A 23,372-nucleotide genomic window follows, 5' to 3' on the forward strand; every position below is an offset into this window, starting at 1 on the left:
ATATCCACAAGAGACAGGCTAATCCAGTTCAAAATCATACATAAACTCCATCTGACCCCGTTACGACTATGTCGAATGGGATTCATCAATACTCAAATCCTAAAAGCTATACACTTTCTATGGACACTTTACCACAATGGCATTGTTAATAAGCAAGCATACTAATACTCATACCCTTATTATTTTAGCACCATAATTACAAAAAGGGTTTTAAACTCCAAGTGTCCTTGAGGCCATCGGGTACTAGGGTATTTAGTTTTTTTATCCATTTGCCTTCTCGTCTCAGGAGGTCTGTTGGGTATGTTGTACCTATGGGATGACATACAGTGTTTTAGATTTTATTTATTTATATGGTACACATATGGAGTGATATGGTAATGATTTTGTATGTATACATTTTAACAGTATATGAGTATGGGATTTTTCACAGATCTTCCATTTGACACTATGGACTGAGATGATGGCACTACACAAAGGAGTTTTGGTTCTCTTGATGGATAGCTTTGAGAACCAATTGGATATACGAACAGAGATGATGACACTACACAAAGGAGTTGTGGCTATTTGATGGACAGTTTTTGAGAACCAATTGGACACTTAGGGGGGTGGAGTCGTTGTCTTTAAATTGTTACACCGTTTATTTTGTCTTTTACACTTGATAAAGGGCGCTATTTAGCCCGAAACATGTCGTGTGATGTGGTCTGCAATAAAAGCATTTTTTAGCAGAGATTCTGCCTAAGGTGCTCTCCTCTGTATATTGATGTGAATCGGAAGGCCTTGCGGTGTGCAGTTGAGGATTGATGCATCGTGCCTGAATGATAGGCTGTGCGGTTGAATACCTATATAGACTTGGCTTATGTCGAATGGGAATCCGTGACTCGTCCCAGTGCCCCAAATGTGGTGCCCCCGAGGCCAATTACTTTCACTTAATGTGGTCATGCCCACAAATACATCACTTTTGGAACCAGGTTCTAGACCACATCCAAAACACAACAGCCCTACCTAAAATAATCAATCCCAAGGTTTGCCTCTTTGGCATTGTGGATGACACTATTCCTACATTAACATCGCGTATCCTCTACAGAACGCTACTGTTTTATGCCAGGAAAACCATCCTTTCTCAATGGATGGCACATTCTCCCCCAACAATTGCCAGCTGGCTCAATTTAATTAAAACCCTCCTGCCGCTGATACAACTCACCTATATAGCAAGAGGATGCCCTCAAAAGTATGACAAGGTATGGGGAACATGGGCTGAAACCATGGAATAACGTCACATGGTCACCCTTGGGAAATTGAACCCCCACTGGTAATCCCAAACCTTTCCTTCCTGAAATAGGAATTTGAGCACTATTTCGAGTAGGACATTATTGATTGTTTAACCTAATGTAACGTTTGTACTCTGGCATGAAAAGAACCCGTCTGCAGAACCAATGTCAATGTTTTATGTTGTTTTATGGTATAAATGCATAAATAAACACCTTTGAAAAAAAAAAGGGAAGTAGCAAACTGGGCAAACTCCAGGAAGGAGGCAAACAGAATAGTGGAGAACATGCCATTAAACTGAAGCTATAGAGACTAGAAGAAGTATAGGACACAAGATAATTTAATTACTGGGCTAGGAGGGTGTAAGGGGTATATTTATCACACTGTGTAAAAAGTGGAGTAAAGCATTGCCGGTGATGTTGCCAGGGCCGCCATCAGGTGGGCACAGGGGGACAGTTGTCCCGGGCCTGGGCGATCTTTACTTTTAAAGGGGGCCTGGCCGTGCTACAGTTTTTTGGCTAACTCCGGCCCCCTGTCATCAATACTTGAATCTGATTGGTCGTGCCCCGTGCGTACGTGTGACGTCAGTACGCACGGGGCACAACTTTATAAAAGCGCCCGTCTCCTTTCCCGTGGAGACACAAGTGTGAAGGAGTCGTTTCGGAAGTATCGCTGGAGCCGCAGCTGGAGGAGAAAGAAGACCCAGGAGGAGCCACTGTCTAATGGGGGGCACTGTCTTTTGGGGGCATAGATTTAGGGGGGCCCTGTGTATGGGGCAATTGGGGGCCCTATCTTTGGGGGCACTGGCCAGCATAGAGTTAGGGGGGCCCTGTGTATGGGGGCAATTGGGGGCACTGGCCAGCATAGAGTTAGGGGGGCTCTGTGTATGGGGGCAATTGTGGGCCCTATCTGTGGGGGCACTGGCCAGCATAGAGTTAGGGGGGCCCTATCTTTGGGGGCACTGGCCAGCATAGATTTAGGGGGGCCCTGTGTATGGGGGCAATTGGGGGCCCTATCTTTGGGGGCACTGGCCAGCATAGAGTTAGGGAGGCCCTGTGTATGGGGGCAATTGGGGGCCCTGTCTTTGGGGGGCACTGGCCAGCACAGAGTTAGGGGGGCCCTGTGTATGGGGGCAATTGGGGACCCAGTCTTTGGGGGGCACTGGCAGCATAGAGTTAGGGGGGCCCTGTGTATGGGGGCAATTGGGGGCCCTGTCTTTGGGGGGCACACTGGCCAGCACAGAGTTGGGGGGCCCTGTGTATGGGGGCAATTGGGGACCCTGTCTTTGGGGGGCACTGGCCAGAATAGAGTTAGGGGGGCCCTGTGTATGGGGGCAATTGGGGGCCCTATCTTTGGGGGGCACACTGGCCAGCATTGTAAGGGTGGGCCCTGGGCACCAATGTATTGGGGGCACACTGATGGGAGGGGCCATTGTGGGAGTAGCCCTGAGGGAGGGGGCCCAGAAAATGTTGTTGTGAGGGGCCCCGTGATTTCTGACGGCGGCCCTGGATGTTGCCCAGAGCAACCAATCAGCAGTTAGATCTCAACAGTTTGAAAACCAAAGCAAATCATCTGATTGGCTGCTATGAGCAACATCACTGCTAATGTTTTACTCCACTTTTTACACAGCATGATAAATGTGCATATTGAGGTAGGTCAGCGAAAAGGTTTGAAACCCTCTAGATCTTGTTGCAAAATGTTTTATTTAACCTTCATCTGGCCCAGAGAATCCAGCCCTAAACTGCATATTCAATGCAGGGCAGAATTTAATTAGAATTAATTTCCCTGCAGGGCACAGAAAGTACAGGGTATTCTCTCAGCAAAAATCCCTGAAATATTCTGTTCCACAGCAGCACATTTTTTCTTTCTCACAGCACATGCACAAAATGCTACTGGATGTGCAAAAAGGCAGGTTCTCTCCTGTCAGTGAATATGGTGGTTTTATGTGTTTTTCAGTGAATATGGGGAGGGAAAGCAGGTAAATTCTATATTAGTCACGTTAAGCTGAGGTGACAAGAGTGGGCGGCAGGTAGGCGTGGCGTGAGAGTGAGCAGGATGAGGTGAGGGGCGGGGCCAGTAGACTGATCCTTCCCCCTACAGCTGGTCTGTTGTCATCTTTCCGCAGAATTCCGGTCCCCTAATGCTGTAGCTGCCTGCCCTCCGTAGTAATGCAGCATTCAGAGCAGGCAAGAACGGCCGCTGACAAACTGCTTTCCTACACTACAGACCAGAGCGGCTGGAAACTCTGCAAAAGAACAGTGAGTAAATGAATGGCCCTCTGGCTTGTAGCCATGTTATTACATGTATCTGCTGTACCGGTACTGTACTAGCTGCTGGGTGTTCTCTATACTCAGTGCTTTACAGACTCCGCTGTTTGTGTTAGATACAGTGCGTACCAGAAGGTTCGGCCATGGATGCTGTGTGGCTGTGTGTGAGTGGCAGCTTGCTGTGCTGGACGCCTTCTGCTCTGTCACATTGCGATTTATTGAACAGTGTGAGGTTCTGGGTAGTGGCTGCTGGGATTTATAGTTACCTATGTGTAAATGTGTGCTGCTGAATGACTTCTGTTCTGTTTGGGATACAGAAGAAAGAATTGCTTTTCAGGGGCCCTAGGATTTGCATATGTATTAACTGGATTCAGGGCCATTTTGGCACCCTAGGCAAGGGCTTCAATTAGCACCCAGCAGCAGAAGCTGCCAGCAGAAGCTAATCCCTCATACTGCGCCCCCATCTGTACCTGTGCCAGCAGCAGCCAATCCCTCATATTGCCCCATCTGTACCTGTGCCAGCACCCAACATATCGCCCCATCTGTAACTGTGCCAGCAGCAGCCAACCCCTCATATTGCCCAATTGCCCCCAATCTGTATATATGCTAGCAGGCAGCCAATCCAAATTGTGTCCAAAATCTGTATATTTTGCCCCCAAATCATATGTACCAGTGCCAGCAGCAGCCAATCCTTCATATTGCCCCCATCTGTACCTGTGCCAGCAGCAGCCAACCATATTGCCCCCATCTGTACCTGTGCCAGCAGCAGCCAACCCCTCATATTGCCCCCATCTGTACCTGTGCCAGCAGCAGCCAGTCCCTCATATTGCCCCCATCTGTACCCGTGCCAGCAGCAGCCAACCCCTCGTATTGCCCCCAATCTGTACCTGTGCCAGCTGCAGCCAACCCCTCATATTGCCCCCCATCTGTACCTGTGCCAGCAGCAGCCAACTCCTCATATTGCCCCCATCTGTACCCGTGCCAGCAGCAGCCAACCCCTCATATTGCCCCCAATCTGTACCTGTGCCAGCAGCAGCCAGTCCCTCATATTGCCCCCATCTGTACCTGTTCCAGCACCCAACATATTGCCCCGTCTGTAACGTGCCAGCACCCAACATATTGCCCCGACTGTAACGTGCCAGCACCCAACATATTGCCCCGACTGTAACGTGCCAGCAGCAGCCAATCCCTCATATAGCCCAATTGCCCCCAATCTGTATATATTCTACCAGGCAGCCAATCCAAATTGTGTCCAAAATCTGTATATTTTGCCCCCAAATCATATGTACCTGTGCCAGCAGCAGCAATCAAGAATTGCCCCCTTCCTGTACCAGCAGCCTGCAGCGTCAGAGAACTCCCAGCCATGTCCTGCTCGGGCCTCAGGTTTTCCCCGTGCGGCACGGCACACACCACAGCACTCTAGCGCTTCTGTCCCCTTTAAATGACGCACATGCGTAAGGACGCACCACTGCTTCTAGGCATGCGCACAGCGCCAACATCAACACAGAGGTGAGCGCTGGTAAGGAGAAGGGGGGAGAGTGCTTCTGGGTCCTAAATACATGTCAAACATCGTGCCAGAGGGGTTTGGGGGGCGGCGGTTTATTAAAGGCAAAGGTAACTAATAAATACTACTACTAAAAAAATTATTTCCCCTTTAACGTGCGCCCCCCAGTGATTGCGCCCTAGGCAGGCACCTACTCTGCCTACCCCTAGTTCCGGCCCTGACTGGATTATACGATTTGATGTACTGTACTAACCCTAATCAGAGTTCTTTAAAAAAACACACTGCTGACCTCTGGTTTCCAAGGACATCCATAATTCCATAAAGTTTCTGTTAACCATATATTAAAATAAGTGGCTCTACAACGGATGCCTTCCTGGAGCTCTAATACACAGATGCTAACCCTACATGTGTACAGTATAACAGTTTCCTGTTGTGGGCACCTTATTCCTAGTGTGGACAGGGCTGCCATCAGAGGGCAGGTAGGAATACTGTCAGATGCCCTTTCATGGTTTACATCAGGGATCACCAACCTTTCTTAAGGTGGCCACACACGTGGCGATTTGCGATCTTTGTCGCACGAAAGATCGTTAAATCCGCCACTAAGGTTCATGGCTGAAACGGCAGATAAGAAACAATAGGATTTCTACCTCCTTCTGCCGATTCAGCCCTGACGGCAGATTTTGCTCAGGCGCCTTCTATGGCGCCTGATCAAAATCTTTTAACCTGGCCGATCGGCGAGTCGACCGATATCAGCAGCCTCCTGCGATATCGGTCAACTCACCGATTTGCCATACACGCACCGAATATCGTACGAAATGACGAAATGGCTTTACTCGTGAGCCACAGTCAAATGTAAAAAGACTTGGAGAGCAACACAAGCACCATAAAAGTTCATGGAGATGCCAAATTAGGGCTAAGATTGGCTATTAGGCAGTGTCTATGCACACTATCAGCTTACAGGAGGCTTTATTTGGTAGGAAATCTTGTTTTTATTCAGGAATTCAAAAAAAACTACCTGGTTTGGGGGCACTGAGAGCAACATCCAAGGGGTTGGTGAGCAACATGTTGCCCCTGAGCCACTGGTTGGGGATCAATGGTTTACATGGTTCAGATTTGCAAACCTCCAAAGTAGTAGTGTCAAGGGCACATCATGATTTCTGTTGGCAGACCTTTGTCCAGCTGCCAATCATATAGAATCTAAACAATTCTTAGGGAAATAATATAATTAGAATAATTGGGTAACTTTATTCTGGACAGACTTGCTAACTTGCTGCGTGTTGTTTATGAAAAAAAACGCCATATACTGTATGTGCAGGACTGGATGGTGTCTGTGCTGTCTGTGCGTCAGTGCAGCTAAATAAAAAAAAGTTGCTGTTTTGACTGCAGACCTGCATATAAAATGCATTTAGTTCATTTTGTTTTTTGTTATATTTCTGCGGTTCAGTAACTCACAGTAACCAGACCCTTGTTTTAATTGTTTTGATTTATAATTGACTTATGAAATCTTTTTGCTGTTTGCTATGTTAGTAAATAAGCCCCTCTGTGTATTTTACTGTGATAAGATTATAATGTGATACAGAGCTAGGTTAATTTATACTGCAGCACTGTGGTACATTCTATACCAAAATGATCTGAGGTTATGGGGAAACAGATAAATGTTTGATCTTTTAAGTGCATGGATCTTGTTGTACCTGAGCTACTATGTCACTCTATATATGTCATACATGAAGATGTGTATAACTGACAAGTAAAATGTGGCCAAACATTTTGTTTTGTTCTACAGAGAGAAGTTGCTGTTTACTGGAGACCTTCAGCAGAATTTACAGGAAACCTGTACGTAATCTGTGTATTCTGTGTGTATGTCACATTTCCCCACCCAAAATAATTACACTGATATTATTGTGTGTAAACTATGCAAAGGTTCATACACATGACTTTTACTTTACATTTAAGCTTTGCTACTTGTGCCCAACCCCATATTAATTTTTTTTCACTAAAATGCCTTTTTATGCATGGATGCATCTTCATATGTCCAGATTAGGTTAGACAATTTTTACTATGTTCCTAACTCCTTCCCCCATATGAAAAACAGAATTGGATTTGGGCATGTGTTCTAGGTGTCCTTGAATGACCACAACTGTAATGCACGCTGAAAGCCATTGTAAGTTTCCATGTGTATATACCCTTAAATGATACCATTGTATAGGTTGAATACTGACCCTGTAGAGTGAGGTTATTTAGCTTTCATAAAAATGCTATGTTTTGTTAAAAGTCTACTGGTGATGTGTTTTTCTTAACCGAGGTAGCTACAGTACATGACCATTATTGCCCTACTTTAATGCCTTAAACAACAGGTAAATATAATAGTGGGTTGGATCAGTAGAACAATCTCTGACTAAAACCAAAGAAAGGCAAAGAAAGAAAGATAAAAAATTAGGAATGTTTGCAAAGTTTACATACAGTACCTTCTATGCAGATAGCTGGTTTCCCCTCTATTGCTATTCTATGTGGGCCAAAAAAGCAACATAGTACTATAAGCATCTTAAGGCCTTTTCTGTATATAAACCTAGTTTTATTTTTACTTACATTGCTTTAAAGGAACCATCTGCACCTCTTCTAGCGAAAGCAGCCCTTTATAGTTCAGTACATGGCAGTGTACTAGCTTCTAGGGAGATTAAATTCAGAATGTTATATGTCCAGTTGCCTGTTTGTGTAATAGGGTATGGTTAGGCATGCTCTATTTTGGTTAAAACATTTTAAATTGGGACCTATTCTACTAAGTTGGCAGACACACCTCTTAGGGGGCCCTGGTAGGAAATAGGTTAATAATTTGTGCTCTCTTGTGGGGAGGGCCCTAGTAGTATAGGACATTATGATTTCCAGTGGTAGCCCTATGTTCAGTTGTAATTGCACCACACAGACCTGTAGGCATGAGTCTGTGCTATGGTTGAGGTCATGTTTAGCCACATAACTAGTCGACATATGTACACTTAATTGACTGTTGCAGCCCTGACAAAGAACAAATCATTTGCAGAGATAGGAACTTGTGATTTAGGAGAAGCTAAGAACTTGGGATTGTGGAACAGTCCAGTAACCTGGTACCAGAAGGATCAGGCAGAATCATAATCAAAATACCAGGCACAGGTCAAGGCAGGCTGTAGCCAGTCAGGAATAGACCAGGAGTCAATCGGATTATTAACGTGCACCCAGGAATTTAGGAGTATAAAACCTACAATCAGACATCAAACCTACATCCAAAGGGAGAATTAAATGTTTGAATTTAGTGCCTAAGCGCCACCATCATGATGATGTTCCAGCGCAGGCACAAGTAAGATAACATTGTGGGCCTGCAATGATATTGGGGCAACTTTACACTGCTTAGGAAATCACCTAATACTTATGTGTGGTTTGCAGATCAGGCATTTTGCGTCTTGTATTTGCAGCCCCTTTGGTGCCCATCCAGCTTGGCACACTAAATGACCACAGCAACATTTAGCTCTCTATGTGTACAACTAGCAGTGAGCTACAGTGCTGTAGACATTATTATTTATGCTACTGTGTCTGACTACTCAATGAATGAATAAACATCAAGTACAGCACCTTCTCATGCATTCCAATGAAGTCTGTAGGATTCTGCAATGCTGAGAGTGATTGATGCAAGTCTATAATCATTGATGCTTTTGCAATGAGGTGAGAGAACATCATTTCACACACAGTTTAATATTTTTGACTTGATATCTATGCCGTCTATGAAGTATTTAAATGACTTAGGGGAGGGTATTATGAGTAATGTATCAGTGTTTGCAGATGACACAAAACTCTGCAGACCAGTCAATTCTATCCAGGATGTGACATCCCTGCAGCAGGATCTTGACCAACTGGCAATCTGGGCAGCTAAGTGGCAGATGAGATTTAATGTGGATAAATGTAAGGTCATGCACCTGGGATGTAAAAATATGCAAGCCCCGTATAACCTTAATGGGACTGCACTAGGCAAATCCATAATGGAGAAGGATCTTGGAGTCCTTGTAGATAATAAACTTGGCTGTAGCAAGCAATGCCAGGCAGCAGCTGCAAGGGCAAACAAGGTTCTGAGCTGTATTAAAAGGGGTATAGATTCACGGGAGGAGGGGGTTATTCTTCCCCTTTACAGAGCACTGGTAAGGCCCCATCTAGAATATGCTGTTCAGTTTTGGTCTCCAGTGCTCAAACGGGACATTATTGAGCTAGAGAGGGTCCAGAGAAGGGCAACTAAGCTGGTAAAGGGTATGGAAAGTCTCGGTTATGAAGAAAGACTGGCCAAGTTGGGTCTGTTTACACTGGAGAAGAGGCGCTTAAGAGGTGACATGATAACTATGTATAAATATATAAGGGGATCATATAATAACCTCTCTAATGTTTTATTTACCAGTAGGTCCTTCCAACGGACACGAGGGCACCCACTCCGTTTAGAAGAAGGGAGGTTCCATTTAAATATTCGGAAAGGATTTTTTACAGTGAGAGCTGTGAAGTTGTGGAATTCCCTCCCCGAATCAGTCGTACTGGCTGATACATTATATAGCTTTAAGAAGGGGCTGGATGGATTCTTAGCAAGTGAGGGAATACACGGTTATGGGAGATAGCTCTTAGTACAAGTTGATCCAGGGACTGGTCCGATTGCCATCTTGGAGTCAGGAAGGAATTTTTTCCCCTCTGAGGCAAATTAGAGAGGCTTCAGATGGGGTTTTTTGCCTTCCTCTGGATCAACTTGTAGTTAGGCAGGTTAGGTATAGGCATTATGGTTGAACTTGATGGACGTATGTCTTTTTTCAACCCAACTTACTATGTTACTATTCTAGAGGTTAGGTAGCACTAGTGAAAATAAAAATCTTCTAGTTGAGCCATAAAAATATTTGCCTATTGTGGAGCATAGGATATATATCTTAGCAAAAGGAGACAGTGTTGTTTTGTAAATGAGTAATTAACCACTGTACCAGTCAAAGTCCTAGAGCACTCGGGGGTGCAAATTCACACTGCTTAGGCCCATGCGTTGAGAACTTGTTCCCATGAGCTGTGCGGGCTTGATTAATAATCCAGCACAATGTGCAGAATGCAGTGCTTTTAGTCACAAGGGCAACCTGTGGATTCCAGAGGGGCTGCTTGTAAGATGCCATAGACAGTCACTATTTCTTTGACTGGTGGGGGTCTGTTTGGGCCTTTGTGTACTGGAAATGCCACGGCCTATTTTGAATTCCAGTCCATGTCTGCCTAGGTAGCTCTTTATTCAAAATCTACCATAGGCAGGCAGTGCATTCATGTCTCCATACGGGTTGTGTAAGCTAGGGATATTCCAGTGGACACCCCCATGCCACCTACTTACCACTGATTAACACAGTGCTGTATTCATTCCTTGAGTGCAAAGAGCTCATGTCACCATAGACCTCTATAGAACTATCAATACCCTTTGTACATAATAAAGGGAAACATATATCAGAAATATGTATTTTTTTATTTTCATGAAAATGCAACTGATTTGGAAGGCCCCATGTCTCCTGAGTGGTCCAGTACCAAATATGTTTATGTATTCCTGAACTATATAGATCTAAAGCCACATACTACACCTACATTTTCAAAGCACCAACCCACAAACCAGCATACACAAGTTTGCATAGCAGGCCAGTAACAATTAATTTATCCCAGGAAGCCATATATTTTTGCAAAATACACATTATGAAGAATCCATAACGTACTCCAAACTACTTTTTTTATCACGTTAAAACTCGCACTTAGCAATATCTTATTTTCCATGTGTCGTTAGGTAGAAAGATAAAGCTAGTGGCTGATTTGAATTTAAAGAGCAGTGCAGAAATACAGTTTACAGCACACAATTTTGTCACCATTCATTGTGTAAAAACTGGCATAGTTGTAAATTTTGCAGCCATATTTATCAGTGTGCCCCAAGCCATGCATCATTATGACCATTATAAGCTTAGCCTTATCATTAGTAGGCACAACCATCTAGGGACTCACAAAGGCATTTAGTAATCTAATAGATTTATTTTTTGAAGAGTGACAATAAAATGTTTGGTTGGAAATGAGAACCCTCTCTTATGTAATACTGATTTCAATTTTATTTTTATTTAAGGTACAAAGGTGAGGGAATAGTATCGGCAAAATTAGAAGATGTTTGGGAATGTTTAAAGCCAGAACCTGGTGGCCTGAGAGTCAAATGGGATAATAATGTTGATGAATTTCACCTTATTGATGCTATTGCTGATGTGAGTATAACAATGCAAGGATTTAGGGGGCAACAGGCCCAAATACTATACTGATCTGTTTGTCCATTTACAATATGTTTTTTTTATATGTGGTCATAATTGGCATTATCTTTTAGCTGGATAGCTATTACCTATGTAAGCAAATAAATAATTCTCAACTGGTCCTTTGTATGTGTTTCTACCCATGGCAAAGCCAAGCAGATTGTCAGTACAACTTACACATACCTAGCTATTTAATCCAAGTTTTCTGCAATAAACATGCATGCAATAAATACACACAGACGCTAAAGTGAGAATGTGTGTTAATTAGGATACTTTTACAATTATTTACAATAGCAGCCTATCAGCCAAAAATGATCAACGTGACCTATAGGCAACCTTTTATGTACTTAAATATTTTGAAGAGTTTTTTTAGTGTCAGTATCACTTTAAAGGACAAGGAAAGTGCTGATATGATTACAAGTTCAGGGAAAGCCTAACCTTATTGCAGCCTACCAGTGCCCTAGTGTCAGTGAAGCGTGCCCCAGTTTAATAAATCCTGCTCTGTCAAAATCCCGAACGCTACAGCAATGTAAAAGCAGTACCCATAATCCATTGCACAGCTCTCAAGACCAAGACTGAGAGATATGCGAAATGGATACTTTTTCGATTTGGCACATGCGCTTGTGCTCCCTCAAGCGAGCTATCTCTCTGTCACTAGCTTAGGTATTCCCACTCTCCATACAGAAGGTTAACAAGGACACCCAGGGTGACGCGATCACCAAAAAAATGCTGGGTGCAATCTCGTAAAAAAAAAAAAACAGTTATATAAAAGGATTGATTAATCACTCTCAGGAAGGATAATCGAAAAACTAAGGTATTGATCTGGGAGAGGGGAATAAAAGAAATTTTATTAGCAACTTAATAAAAACAGCCTTTCCTTGTCCTTTAACTGGGATCAAGTTAAAGGTACTGTTGTATTATTATTATTATTATTATTATTATTATTATAGAGAAAAAGGGAAATCATACAAAAAAATTCAAATTATTTGAATAATATGGGAGATGACCTTCCCATAATTCGGAGCTTTCTGAATAACGGGTTTTCCGAATAATTAATACCATACCTGTACTGCGCAAATAGACATTCCTTTGCTGAATATTTGCAGTTAAAAGTATGACTGGAGTCTATCATATGGTAAGCACCTGCAGAGACTTTTACTATAAATGTTGTAAGAATAGCTCCCCTTGTGGCTAGGCACAGTTATTTATGTTCTATAAATCTCCATAGAGCAGTGATGATTAACCATATTCAACAACAATTATGGGGCCTCGTACTGCTCATACCCGCTGTAGTGAATGCTTCTGTGGTTAATACAGCTCTTATTTACATGAAAGTAAATATAAAATAATGTGTCACACTTTTGTATTTCATGGAGGATAAATTAAAATTTACTGATTGGGTGCTTATTGCCTTGCATAACTGCTGATTGCATAAAGCTGATATGTCGCATGATGTATGTTTTACTGTGCAAATACACAACAATTGTCTGTATTATCATAAAAAAGACTATAGGAGCTTCACACCCTCAGAATCATTATTTTGTATTTGTTTTTTGTGTAGGACATCACAGTATGCCGAACAGTAACACCATCTGCTGCCATGGGTATTATTGCCCCAAGAGACTTTGTAGATGTGGTGCTAATCAAGCGGTATGAGGATGGCTCCATATGTTCTAATGGTGAGTATATTTAAAAACGAAATATATAGACAGTTGTTATTTATTGCCCCTTAAAGGAGTCACTCAAATGTGACATCCAACTGGGTCAGTGCAGTGGCAGGTCAACTGGCTAAAATGCTGGTCAAGTAAAAAGTCCCCAAACTCACAGGGGAATTCTTGGCCATAAAATGAGCCATAAGCTGCATTTCAGTTCAGGTAGATGTAGCTCCCCCCAGAGATGGACAACTGCAGAATGCACATCAGTCATTTAGAATGCTTTAGACCAGGGATCCCCAACCTTTTTTTTTATTACTCATGAGCCACACTCAGATGTTAAAAGTGTTGGTGAGCAACACAAGCATGAAAAAGTTCTTTGGGCGGTGCCAAAAAAGGGCTGTGATTGGCTATTTGGGAGCCCCATGTGAACTGCTGGCCCGCAGGAGGCTCTGCTTGGAGTAAATCCATGTCTCTATGCTTCCAAAACTTGCCAGAAATTTAAAAACGGGCACCTACATTGAGGCCACTGGGAGCATCATCAAAGGGGGTGGTGAGCAAAATGTTGCTCACGAGCCACTGGTTGGGGATCACTGCTTTAGACTTTAGGCTCAAGTCCCTATATATCCTATTGCTCTGGGCCCTTTCCTCTCTATATTGGCAGTCTGTATTGCACCTCAAGAAACCTTAAGTTCTTTGAGGATACAAAGATATAAAGCTCCAAACACACTATTCACTGGAAGCATTATTTACAATATTTGGCAATATTCAGTAATGTGCCCTTATGCATCTTGAGAAAAGCTGCTAATTACAGAGACTTTGATGGAATGTCAGCAGTGACGTCCTGTACCTGAACAAGGATACAGGGTGTTTTTTCTTTTTCATAATTGATAAATTTGTAAGTTACAACATTGTGTCATTTTACTTTAGCAACAAATGTGGAACACCCTGGATGCCCACCTCAGAAAGGCTTTGTCAGAGGATTTAACCATCCATGTGGCTGTTTCTGTATACCTGTTCCGGGGTAAGAATTGACATTCTGTATATAATGTTGTTGAAGGGACAATCATTTTAACATTAAAGAAGACGTAATGCCTCAGAAGTAGGCTAAAAATGTTGTACATTATGTTTTGGGAGCAAAAAAAGGAGCAAAATAAACATAGCAAGCCTCAAGGTTTCAGTCCCCACTGGGACTTTCGTCAGGAGGCAAAAACTGAAGAGGTGCTTTTAGGGTGTTTTTTATACATTCTACGTTTGTATATTGCTATTTTGCACAGGCACCCAGGTATTAACCCCTTTTTTGTATGGTGTGCTACCTTTGCTTGGACTTATATGGCTCTTGCACCCAGGTTGTATTTTTTGTTAGTGGCGTGCACCATTATGATCTCTGTAATATATATATATATATATATATATATATATATATATATATATATATACAGATATATATATATATATATATATAAACCAATAACAATCCTATGGTTTGTTTTATTTAAGCTGTACACTTGTGAAAGGGGAAATTGATGACATCTCTGTAAGCTGGAGCTTTCACTCCAGCTCCAAAGATCTTTCAGAAGGGTGGCATAAATAAGAATTTTGTTTGGGGGACACATCATCAATTGTACCCACAATAGTGTTAGACTATAGTATGAACAAGTCATAGGGACTAACAGAGATTAGCTCTCACAAAGTCCTCCATCTCTATTCTCCAGGTCAAATGCCTATTTACAAATTGGTATCTGCAATTTATAGGGTTTCTTTGGCACACAAACCATTGATAGTGTTAGTCAATAAAAAAACCCTATGCTTTTTAAGTAATTTCATGCAAGTAATCAATGAGTGGAGGGGGTTCTCTTACAACTAATATATTCAGTTTTAAAAGCAACACCAAAGCATATTTAGAAAAGAACAATCTATGGATCATGTGTCACTTTGTATTTACTGCCTGCTATTTTATTGCTGCTTGTCTGTGAGGCAAGATTTAGGGCAGGGTAGGAGTAGTCATAATGAGACTGCTAATGGAGAAGTTTTATTATGTAGAGTTATGGTAGGCATATGAGAGCTGTAGCTCAGCTACAATAGCTGTCTGAAATTAGTATAAACACACTAACTGTGACTTTGATGGTGTGATTGACTTCATTTTACTGTATTTTATAGGTTTTTTCCATTTTTTCCCTTTCTACAGAGAACCTGAGAAAACCCAAGTATTAAGCTTCTTTCAGACCGATCTTAGTGGATATCTTCCAAAATCTGTGGTGGAATCCTTTTTTCCATATAGCATGGTTAATTTTTACAGCAATCTTGCAAAGGCTGTGAAGGCACTGAACGTATGACACACTTCAGCTGATCCACAAAACATCTTCCATCTTTTGGCATTCCAATAGAAAAGGTCAATTATGACTGTACGAAATCACTGTCCAACATGGAATGGCTTATACAGTACATAAATGTTCCTTAAGCTGTTCCTGTATTACAGCTCCCAGAATCCCTAAAGATTCTGAGACCTGTAGTTCAAAAACAGCTGGCAAATATATCTTAGACATTAGGCCCTAAGGTAAGTCTTTAAGGATCTAGTGGAATAATCAGTAATATGGGACAAGAACCCTTGTGGTTGTTACAGTCATAGATTCTTAGAGCATGGCAGTGTTCAGTTTATTGCTCTGAAGTTGTATACTACAACTTATTTAACACTGACCCTGCTGCAAACGGGGAAGCACTAAGGGAAACATATGCGCACCCCACATTTCTCATTGACTTCCAACTCATGAAGGACATGAGTTGACAATATTCAACTCTGCAGCACCTTGCAACAGATTAAAAAAGTGGTGTGAGGTGCACAGGGCAACCATGTCCTTCGGCAGGTGGTATGTACAGGCCCCAGTTGGGCACTGCACTTGCTCTTTTACTTGCACATCTAAATAAATGCAGGCAGCACTGTATTCATGGTGGCTACAGGTCTCTGTGCTCATTTAGCGTGTAGGGCAGGGTGCAAAAATATGATGAATTGCACCTTTTTTTTTGCACTTAGCACCCTGTCATTCACGTTGTGAATGGCTCTTAGTATCCCCAAGCAATGAGGGATGCTGGGAGATTTATAGTGAGTTTGACTCCACTCCAGGGACAAGATCCTATATAATGTAAAATGCATCAATACATGTAAACTTTGCTTGAAAATCCACAGTGATATTTTTGTTGGGACCATTATTCATGCATGTTACATTTAGTTACACTTTGATTCTCACCCCTGGGAAATTAAATTATAATATAAAGAATATATACCTGTTTTCCTGCTCACAGAGTGATAGTCCAGGAACCTGTTACCCATTCAGATAGACTATTTATTTTTTCATCCAAAGAGTTTTAGATCATTTTTGAAAAGAAATATCTGTATTTTATATATTTATGACTTGCCTAGTTGTAAATTGTTTTTCTCTGTGCTTTTATTGGAGAATATTGCTCTGTCCTATTCACAAGTGTATTTTTATATTGTTTGTTTGAAATTGTCTATGTTACTAAATATTTGCATACAAAGTTAGTATGCCCCCAAAACTTGAAGTCTATTGCTTCCATCCTTTCTGTCATTAACATGCACATGTGCCACCTTTCAAGAAATAGTTGAATGCCCTTCTGTGAAGAAAACTCTAATCCTTTGGTCAATGATTGCCAGAAAGCAAGTGAGGTAGAGAGTACAAACCAGCAGAGAAAACTAAGATTGTGCATTTTCTGGCTATAATCTGCTCCCTGTGCTAACTGACAGGTGGATTACTCTCCTATCAGTTTGCATACAAATGGTGCAGAGGGAAGTTCAATCAAAAATTCTCCACCAGTGGAAACAGGGATTGTTTGTCCATATATTTTATGAGTGTCTGTATGAATTTAGTGGTCACAATCTCATCTTAATTGTTTCAGATTCATTGGTGTTTAGTGGTGGGCACAACTTTCACTTCTTTGCTATAGTTTTACAGGAACAGTGGCCTGCTCCATGTTGTAGCTCCCATCACTTCCATCTGCAGTCAGGTGATCCCAGTGGAGCCAATAAAAGGTCAACCATTTGGGAGTTTTAATCTTTGCAAGCAAGTTGCAGGTAAAACTTAGTTCCTGCAAAAAATGTATAATGGACAGGGGGGTGACTTTGAATTAGTTGGCCAGCTTGAATATATTGCAATATATGGAGGACATATGGGAACATTTTTTGGTAGCTTAATGAACAGAATGTCTTAAAGTCCTATATATATTGATAATGGGTGAATGCAGAGGACCTCTTTAGCGATTCCTATTGCTGCCGGTGGAAAGGCATTTCAGAGCAATTAGTCACCTGCGGTAGCAGAGATCTATGTCGGGCAACTAACTTGCTCTGTGGGACATTAGCCTAAATTAACTTTAGTTTGGACAACCAAGGACCTCTGTCCCTATTATGGCTGCACTCTGCACCTTGTGCAGGCTGCATCTTGGCCTTGCCATGCCTTGGGCTACCAAATGAGGGCTATTACTAAATTAGGAACTACTGCGGATTATTAGCACACTACTACCCTTACCTATTAAGACAATTTATATATGCTGTGTATTGCAGAAACAATTATTCCAAAATTGCATAATGTGCCTTTTAGTACTGCCTACATTCAATGTTAAGGGAGGGATCTGGATTTTAATGTAAATATTTTTCCATGACTGGAACCTGTGCTTTTTCTGGTGGCCATCTGTACATTGGTGAACTCTTTACCTACTTCCAATGTGCCAAACCCAACCCAACAATCATCTCACCTAATTTAGTCTGTGATTTTCATGTTTTTCTGGGCATAAGAAGAATTTAGAAAACATTGGGCATTTTACGTCAAAAGTATCACAGGGAACTTTCATTGGAGAGTAACTGTGCAATGTATCCCTTGGTCAATTGGTAGTCCTACTGTTCCGTATTGTGTTTTTAATGGACATGACAATGAATCTTTAAAGATGTCCCACCTTACCAATTCTCTTGATGTTCCCATCTCTTAATTTACTGCCCTACACTTGTTGAGAAAGACATATCATCCAGTTCAGTGGATCTATGTCTAACATGCATTAAAAGAAAATGCCATTGGCTGTTCTATGGCTGTTTGCTACTAGCTTTACAGGTGATAAACAGTTTTTCAGCCCTGAGTCATCCTGCTTTGACATTACATTTGCCATTTGTCATAAATTCTTTCTTCATAGCCCTAGAGCATATAAAATCACACTATAGGCTTCAGCTTTTCTTTTGAAATGGGAACTGAGATACTGAGCCTGCTATACCATTACCCTGAGCATAAGTGCATTTAGGATCCATGCACATATCACCTGCACTAACTTGGGCATATTTAGTAATATAGGTGCTACATTGCACCAGTGCAGTTTCCAGTATCAACCAATCAGATATTTGCTTTCATTTTCTACCTTGTATTAGACTGTCCAAAGCTATTTGCTGATTGGTTGTTATAAGCAATTGCATTTATGCAGTTTAGCAGCTTAATTTGTGTTATCACTCCTCTCTCTCTTATTATATAAAGATCTACTTGCATTTTGGTCACTTGTGACAGTAAAATAAAATAAATGACAAATCAGATAACACATGCATCAAAAATTATTTTATTAGCATTAAAAAAATAGCTATTTACACTTGTCGCACACAAGCAAAAATAAAGATATATACAAGAATGCCAAGAAAACAAGTATTGCATAGTTTAGGATGGTTTGTATAGAAGGTAAATCAAGCAATTTCCTTGGGCTCATGGCACAATTGGTGTGTTCTTCACTGGCATTTTTCAGCAAACACCTGAACCTGAACTATGCAGCCTGTCAGCTTGTTCCCTGGCCAAAATCCTCTTGTCTCCAGCAGTGACAGGGGATTCCAATATGGTTTGGGAGCCTCATCACCAGCTGAAAAAGTGGCAACAGAGAATATGCCATGTGTGCCATAAGCCTAATTTCCACAATGAAATATTAATTACTGTTATGTATGTATGTATGTATGTATGACTGGGCCAGCCTAGTGCAATGTACCTTAAATTTCCATATAACCAAAGGCTTATTGACGTCAATAGGACCTTTCAGAGTATAATTAAATTAGCAAGAATACCAGGAAGGTCATGGCCCATGGTTGCCATGGCCATGTTTATTATCCAGTTTTCATCCCTAAAAACATCTTGAAGGTGAGAATGCCTTCCATTAGTGTGCCTATCCTGTAGGCATTAGAGGAGTTACTTGATCACATTGCTCTGTATCAATGTCAAGAATGATACAAGTGCTAGTAGCTTTACCTCACCAACAGTGAAACAACAGATTGCCAATCCCTAATCTGAGAGTGAGGCAATAGACACGCTGAGGGGTGTAAAAGCAGTCAGTTTGGGTTAGATGAAAACTGCCACAATTTCTACTATTATGAAAAACCCTGTTTAGCAGGACGTCCAACATTCAAAACCTCTACATGTCAAACCACAACTCCCCTCATCCCACTAGCAGTCACTGGCATCCTGGGGCTCAAAGGTTATTAAGAGTTGTAATTTACCAAATTCATTAGGATTTGTCAGGTTAGGCCACAAGTGTTTAAGGTGTTGATTATTGATTATTAATGATATAATAATTATTGATATTAACCAGATGTTTTGGAAGTTAAATGGCCAGACATGTTAATAAGTAGTTCAGTAATGTTATATAAATTATTCATCCTGTAATTTCTACATAGAATTTGTTTGGCCTACAAATTACAGAAGCATGTAAATGCAGAAAAATAATCAGAATTGATTTACATTGATGTATTGCGTATGCCAGTTTAAGATTATTCCTGTATGTGTGTCTATTTCTGTGTGAATCTGTGCGTATCCATAACAAGACAACCCAACACTCTGTGCAAGAGTACCAGTCTTGCCCAGAAGCATGCTGACCACTTTGCACATTCAGGCACTTACTTCTTCCATTACATATGCACAACACAAATATTCCCTGCAGGGGTCCCCACACTTTTTTTCCCAATGAGCCACATTTAAATGTGATAAGGACTGTGATTGGCTATTTGGTAGCCTATAGTAGGCTCTGTTTTGTAGTACGTCTGGTTTTTATCCAACCAAAATATGCCTCCAAGCCAGGAATGAAAAAATAAGCACCTGTTTTAAGGTCACTGGGAGAAACATTCAAGGGTTTGGCAAGCAAGTTGCTCGAAAGCACACTGGTTGAAGATTGCTGCTTTAGTAGTACAAAGAAGCTTTGCTTTTCCATGGAGTACTTTTTTGAGCCTTGATTAGAATTAGCCATAAGATGGCAAAGCCACATTATATTAAAGTAGATATGTGACATGAATCTGTAGAAAGGATCAATTGGAATTTTATAAAGGAATCTGCTCCTATCCAGACCAAGATGTGTTAAAGCTCTGCTAAATTGTTAAAACTGACTGCTAGTTATGAGACTCAAGTATCCTCCATTATTATATTGCTCTATTGGCTGACAGTGGAGTCAGTGCATTTTCTTTTAATAACAGCTTGGACGAGCCCATTTGGTAAAGACTTAATGGCATTCCATGCTTCAAATCGTGTTAGACCTTGCAGACTGATGTTTCCCAGCTGCAGTAGTTCATCCCCAGACTGCACTGCATTATTCTTTTCTGAGACACCTGCAAAAACAAATATATGGCCAGGTCATTGATGTGTCTGTTATCCAAAATGCATACGGCTAGTTTTTTTATGCAGCTTAGTTGGGATGAAGTACAAGGTACTGTTTTATTTTTATGGAGAAACAGGAAATGATTTGCTTGATATGGACAAAATGGGAAATAGCCTTTTTGTATTTCAGAGCTCTCTGGATAGCAGGTTCCCAGATAATAGATCCCATACCTGTAATGCATATCATCTAAACTCACCTTTAAAAATCCTGTTAATGATGACAGGTCTGTCGCCCTGTACAGAGCCTTTTCCACCATCCAAGCTAAAGCCAAGTCCAGCCAAGGATTTTTCAAGAGTAACGACGATGATATCCCCAGTGTCATCACAATCTGTTGAGAAGAAAATCTTAGAATTCAACTTTAATTAGTTAAATATTTATATAATAATTAATATAAAGATAGCAACTTTATGTGCACAAAACAATGCGAAATGCTGAGACTATGTACCAGCAATTTTATGCAGTTTAGCATAGAATAGTAGTGTATTTCTTGCTACATGTGACCTACATGTCACCTCATCATCATTATTATCATGGTTTATTTATATAACTTTCTCTTTTTCTCAAAAAGCAGCAGTCCCATTATGTTGTATGGCTGAGGGTCTAGTTTTTGTAATGCAGTATTCTGTCATTGTTGTCATTGATCTTAGCTGAAACATATTAATCACTACACTACAGCCTTTAGAGCCATGATGGTTCCAAAAATGGGAGGCTGCCCCCACCTTGGAGGCTCAGTGCCTTGGCAGGCTTAGCCAAAGGCCGGTAAGGGTGAGATTTGCAGAGAAGGTATATTTGCTCCTCTAGATACCCCTGGACACCCAGCCTGAAGGTCAGTTAGGGTTTGGGGGTCACAACATTTTTGATGTCATATATATGAATGTATGTATGGTTAATCCAGCAATATTTCACTAAGCACTACCCCTCCTATGCTCTAGGTTAAGCTCTGGCCAAGTTGGACCTCAAAGGGCTACTTGCACCAAACATGCAAAACAATCACTGCCTTAAACTTAAAACATCAAACAGCAGATCTGCTACATTTTGCTTTTGACTGACAGCAATGGGTATGGCACATATCACCCCTTGATGCCCCAAAGCAGATAATGTCAATGAAATGCTCAAACCAAAGGCTGGTTAGGATGATACTGTGTCTGAATGCTGATTTGCTGTCTTGAATGTTCCCAAAAGCCCAGACTTAGGGCTTACATGACACCCCAGTTATTATGTGTTTGACATAGTACTATTTCCCTGTATTCTATAACTTTATTATAAGTTAATAGGTGCCAGAACAAAGGGACTGAACCACAAAAAATCTGAGAACACAAAATCTGAACACCACAGCTTAATTTGCTTTGCTTATACCAGATAAACTACGGTAAGTATTACTGCAACACACTCTGTGAAGGTTACATAGTTTCAGCTTTGCAACATGTAATTTATGACAATGGCTCCCTCATGTGTTAGTTTAGCTACTATTCAAGACACAGATATTGACTGTAAAAGCAAGCTATAGTAAATAATTTCTCCTTATACTCCTTACGTTCTGCTGGCATGCTACCCTGGATATTAGTGCAAAAGCAGTGTTTTCCGTATCATGTAGCCAGATTGCCTACTTGTTGCTGTTGAATCATCAGTTAAAGCAGAGAATGCCAAGTCTAGTGATTCCGATGTTTGCTCTCCATCCTTCTCTTTCTTTATGACAATAACAGCTTGTCTAGGGTGGCGTGCCTGGCGCAAAATGGCAAGAGCATCATTGTGTGTAACTCCCTTCAATGATTTTCCATTGATAGACAGAACTTTATCTCCTTTCTGGATGGTTCCTTCTTGAGCAGTCAGCCCAGTGGGGAAAACCCTGTGCACCTAAGATAAGAATTACATATGGTCAATTATTGCACTACTGGCAGCCAAAAATATGCTCAGAACTGTCAGGTTGGCATCATATTCAATCCCTTGTATGAGGGTCAGATATATCCCAAATATTCATTGATGTCATTTGGTCCTGGTGAATTTCAGTGCTTATTGTCATCACTCACTTGTCTCCTGTTGTCTGGGTTTAGGTATTAAGTGAGCCAGTCAGATATGAGACAGTAAAGGTGGTCATATACGGGCAGATTTAAGCTTTTGACCTATTCAGCAGCTTATCTGCCCATATATGTGGACCCCCACTGGCCCTACCCAACCAATATCAGGCAGGTTGGCATACTTGTTTCAAACATCTCCATTGTTGCAATGTGATCATTTGGCCCCAGATCAATTTAGCTCAATATTTCCCACCAGTGGGCATATTGGGGAAAGATCCGCTTGTTTGGCGATCTTGCCACAGGAGGGAATTTTATAATCTATGGCCGCTTTAAACCAGAGTTCCAAACACTGCTAATGGGGACAAGGGGGAACTGCATCACTAGTGCGGAAAGCACAATAGCGCTCTCTGCACTAGAGGAGCTGAAATCAAAATTTCATGTCTTAAAGTTACCAGGAGCGGCTTTTGCTCGCCTCATTGCAGCAGCGCCCCTGGGGCCAATTGTTCAACATGCCCCATGTTCATAGGCCAGATGATGATAAGTATGTGGACCCCTTAAGCAAGCCCCAGGCAATGAAAATGAGTTGTAGTGCCACAAGTGGCCAAAGTGTACAGAATTATTTGAGCAGGACCAGCAAACCCCTCAGTGCTGTTGCTCTGCTTTCATAAATGATTAATAAAACAATATAAAACATACAT

At 41.4% G+C, this 23,372-nt stretch overlaps 2 protein-coding genes across 3 annotated transcripts in view; one reads left to right on the forward strand and one right to left on the reverse strand.

The window, feature by feature from the left end:
• Window positions 1-3,352: 3,352 nt before the first annotated feature.
• stard5 (StAR related lipid transfer domain containing 5) lies at window positions 3,353-16,546 on the forward strand. Its single transcript, XM_002932248.4, has 6 exons — window positions 3,353-3,524; window positions 6,821-6,870; window positions 11,162-11,294; window positions 12,898-13,015; window positions 13,919-14,012; window positions 15,177-16,546. Exons 1-6 carry the CDS (start codon window positions 3,435-3,437, stop codon window positions 15,322-15,324), a joined length of 633 nt encoding a protein of 210 aa, XP_002932294.1. The 5' UTR covers window positions 3,353-3,434; the 3' UTR covers window positions 15,325-16,546.
• Window positions 16,547-18,576: 2,030 nt separating this feature from the next.
• The window catches only part of il16 (interleukin 16), a 55,728-nt gene continuing 50,932 nt past the window's right edge, over window positions 18,577-23,372 (reverse strand). For both annotated transcript variants that reach the window (XM_018092449.2, XM_018092450.2), the window contains 3 exons: window positions 22,267-22,513; window positions 20,856-20,987; window positions 18,577-20,609 (listed from right to left, as the gene is read on the reverse strand). In XM_018092449.2, coding sequence (XP_017947938.2) covers window positions 20,434-20,609; window positions 20,856-20,987; window positions 22,267-22,513 — 555 coding nt within the window. In that variant the 3' untranslated portion in view covers window positions 18,577-20,433. The remainder of the gene's footprint in view (window positions 20,610-20,855; window positions 20,988-22,266; window positions 22,514-23,372) is intronic.

This window comes from Xenopus tropicalis, chromosome 3, assembly GCF_000004195.4.
Source record: "Xenopus tropicalis strain Nigerian chromosome 3, UCB_Xtro_10.0, whole genome shotgun sequence".
NCBI classification, from domain to species: Eukaryota; Metazoa; Chordata; class Amphibia; order Anura; family Pipidae; genus Xenopus; species Xenopus tropicalis.

What these genes read in the sequence shown, in the direction of transcription:
- stard5 (XM_002932248.4), top strand. Translation starts at nt 3,435, where the DNA reads ATGCAGCATTCAGAGCAGGCAAGAACGGCCGCTGACAAACTGCTTTCC. An exon ending in GGAAACTCTGCAAAAGAACA is followed by an intron (nt 3,525 to 6,820) that starts GTGAGTAAATGA and finishes TTTGTTCTACAG; the next exon opens with AGAGAAGTTGCTGTTTACTG. An exon ending in TGGCTCCATATGTTCTAATG is followed by an intron (nt 13,016 to 13,918) that starts GTGAGTATATTT and finishes ATTTTACTTTAG; the next exon opens with CAACAAATGTGGAACACCCT.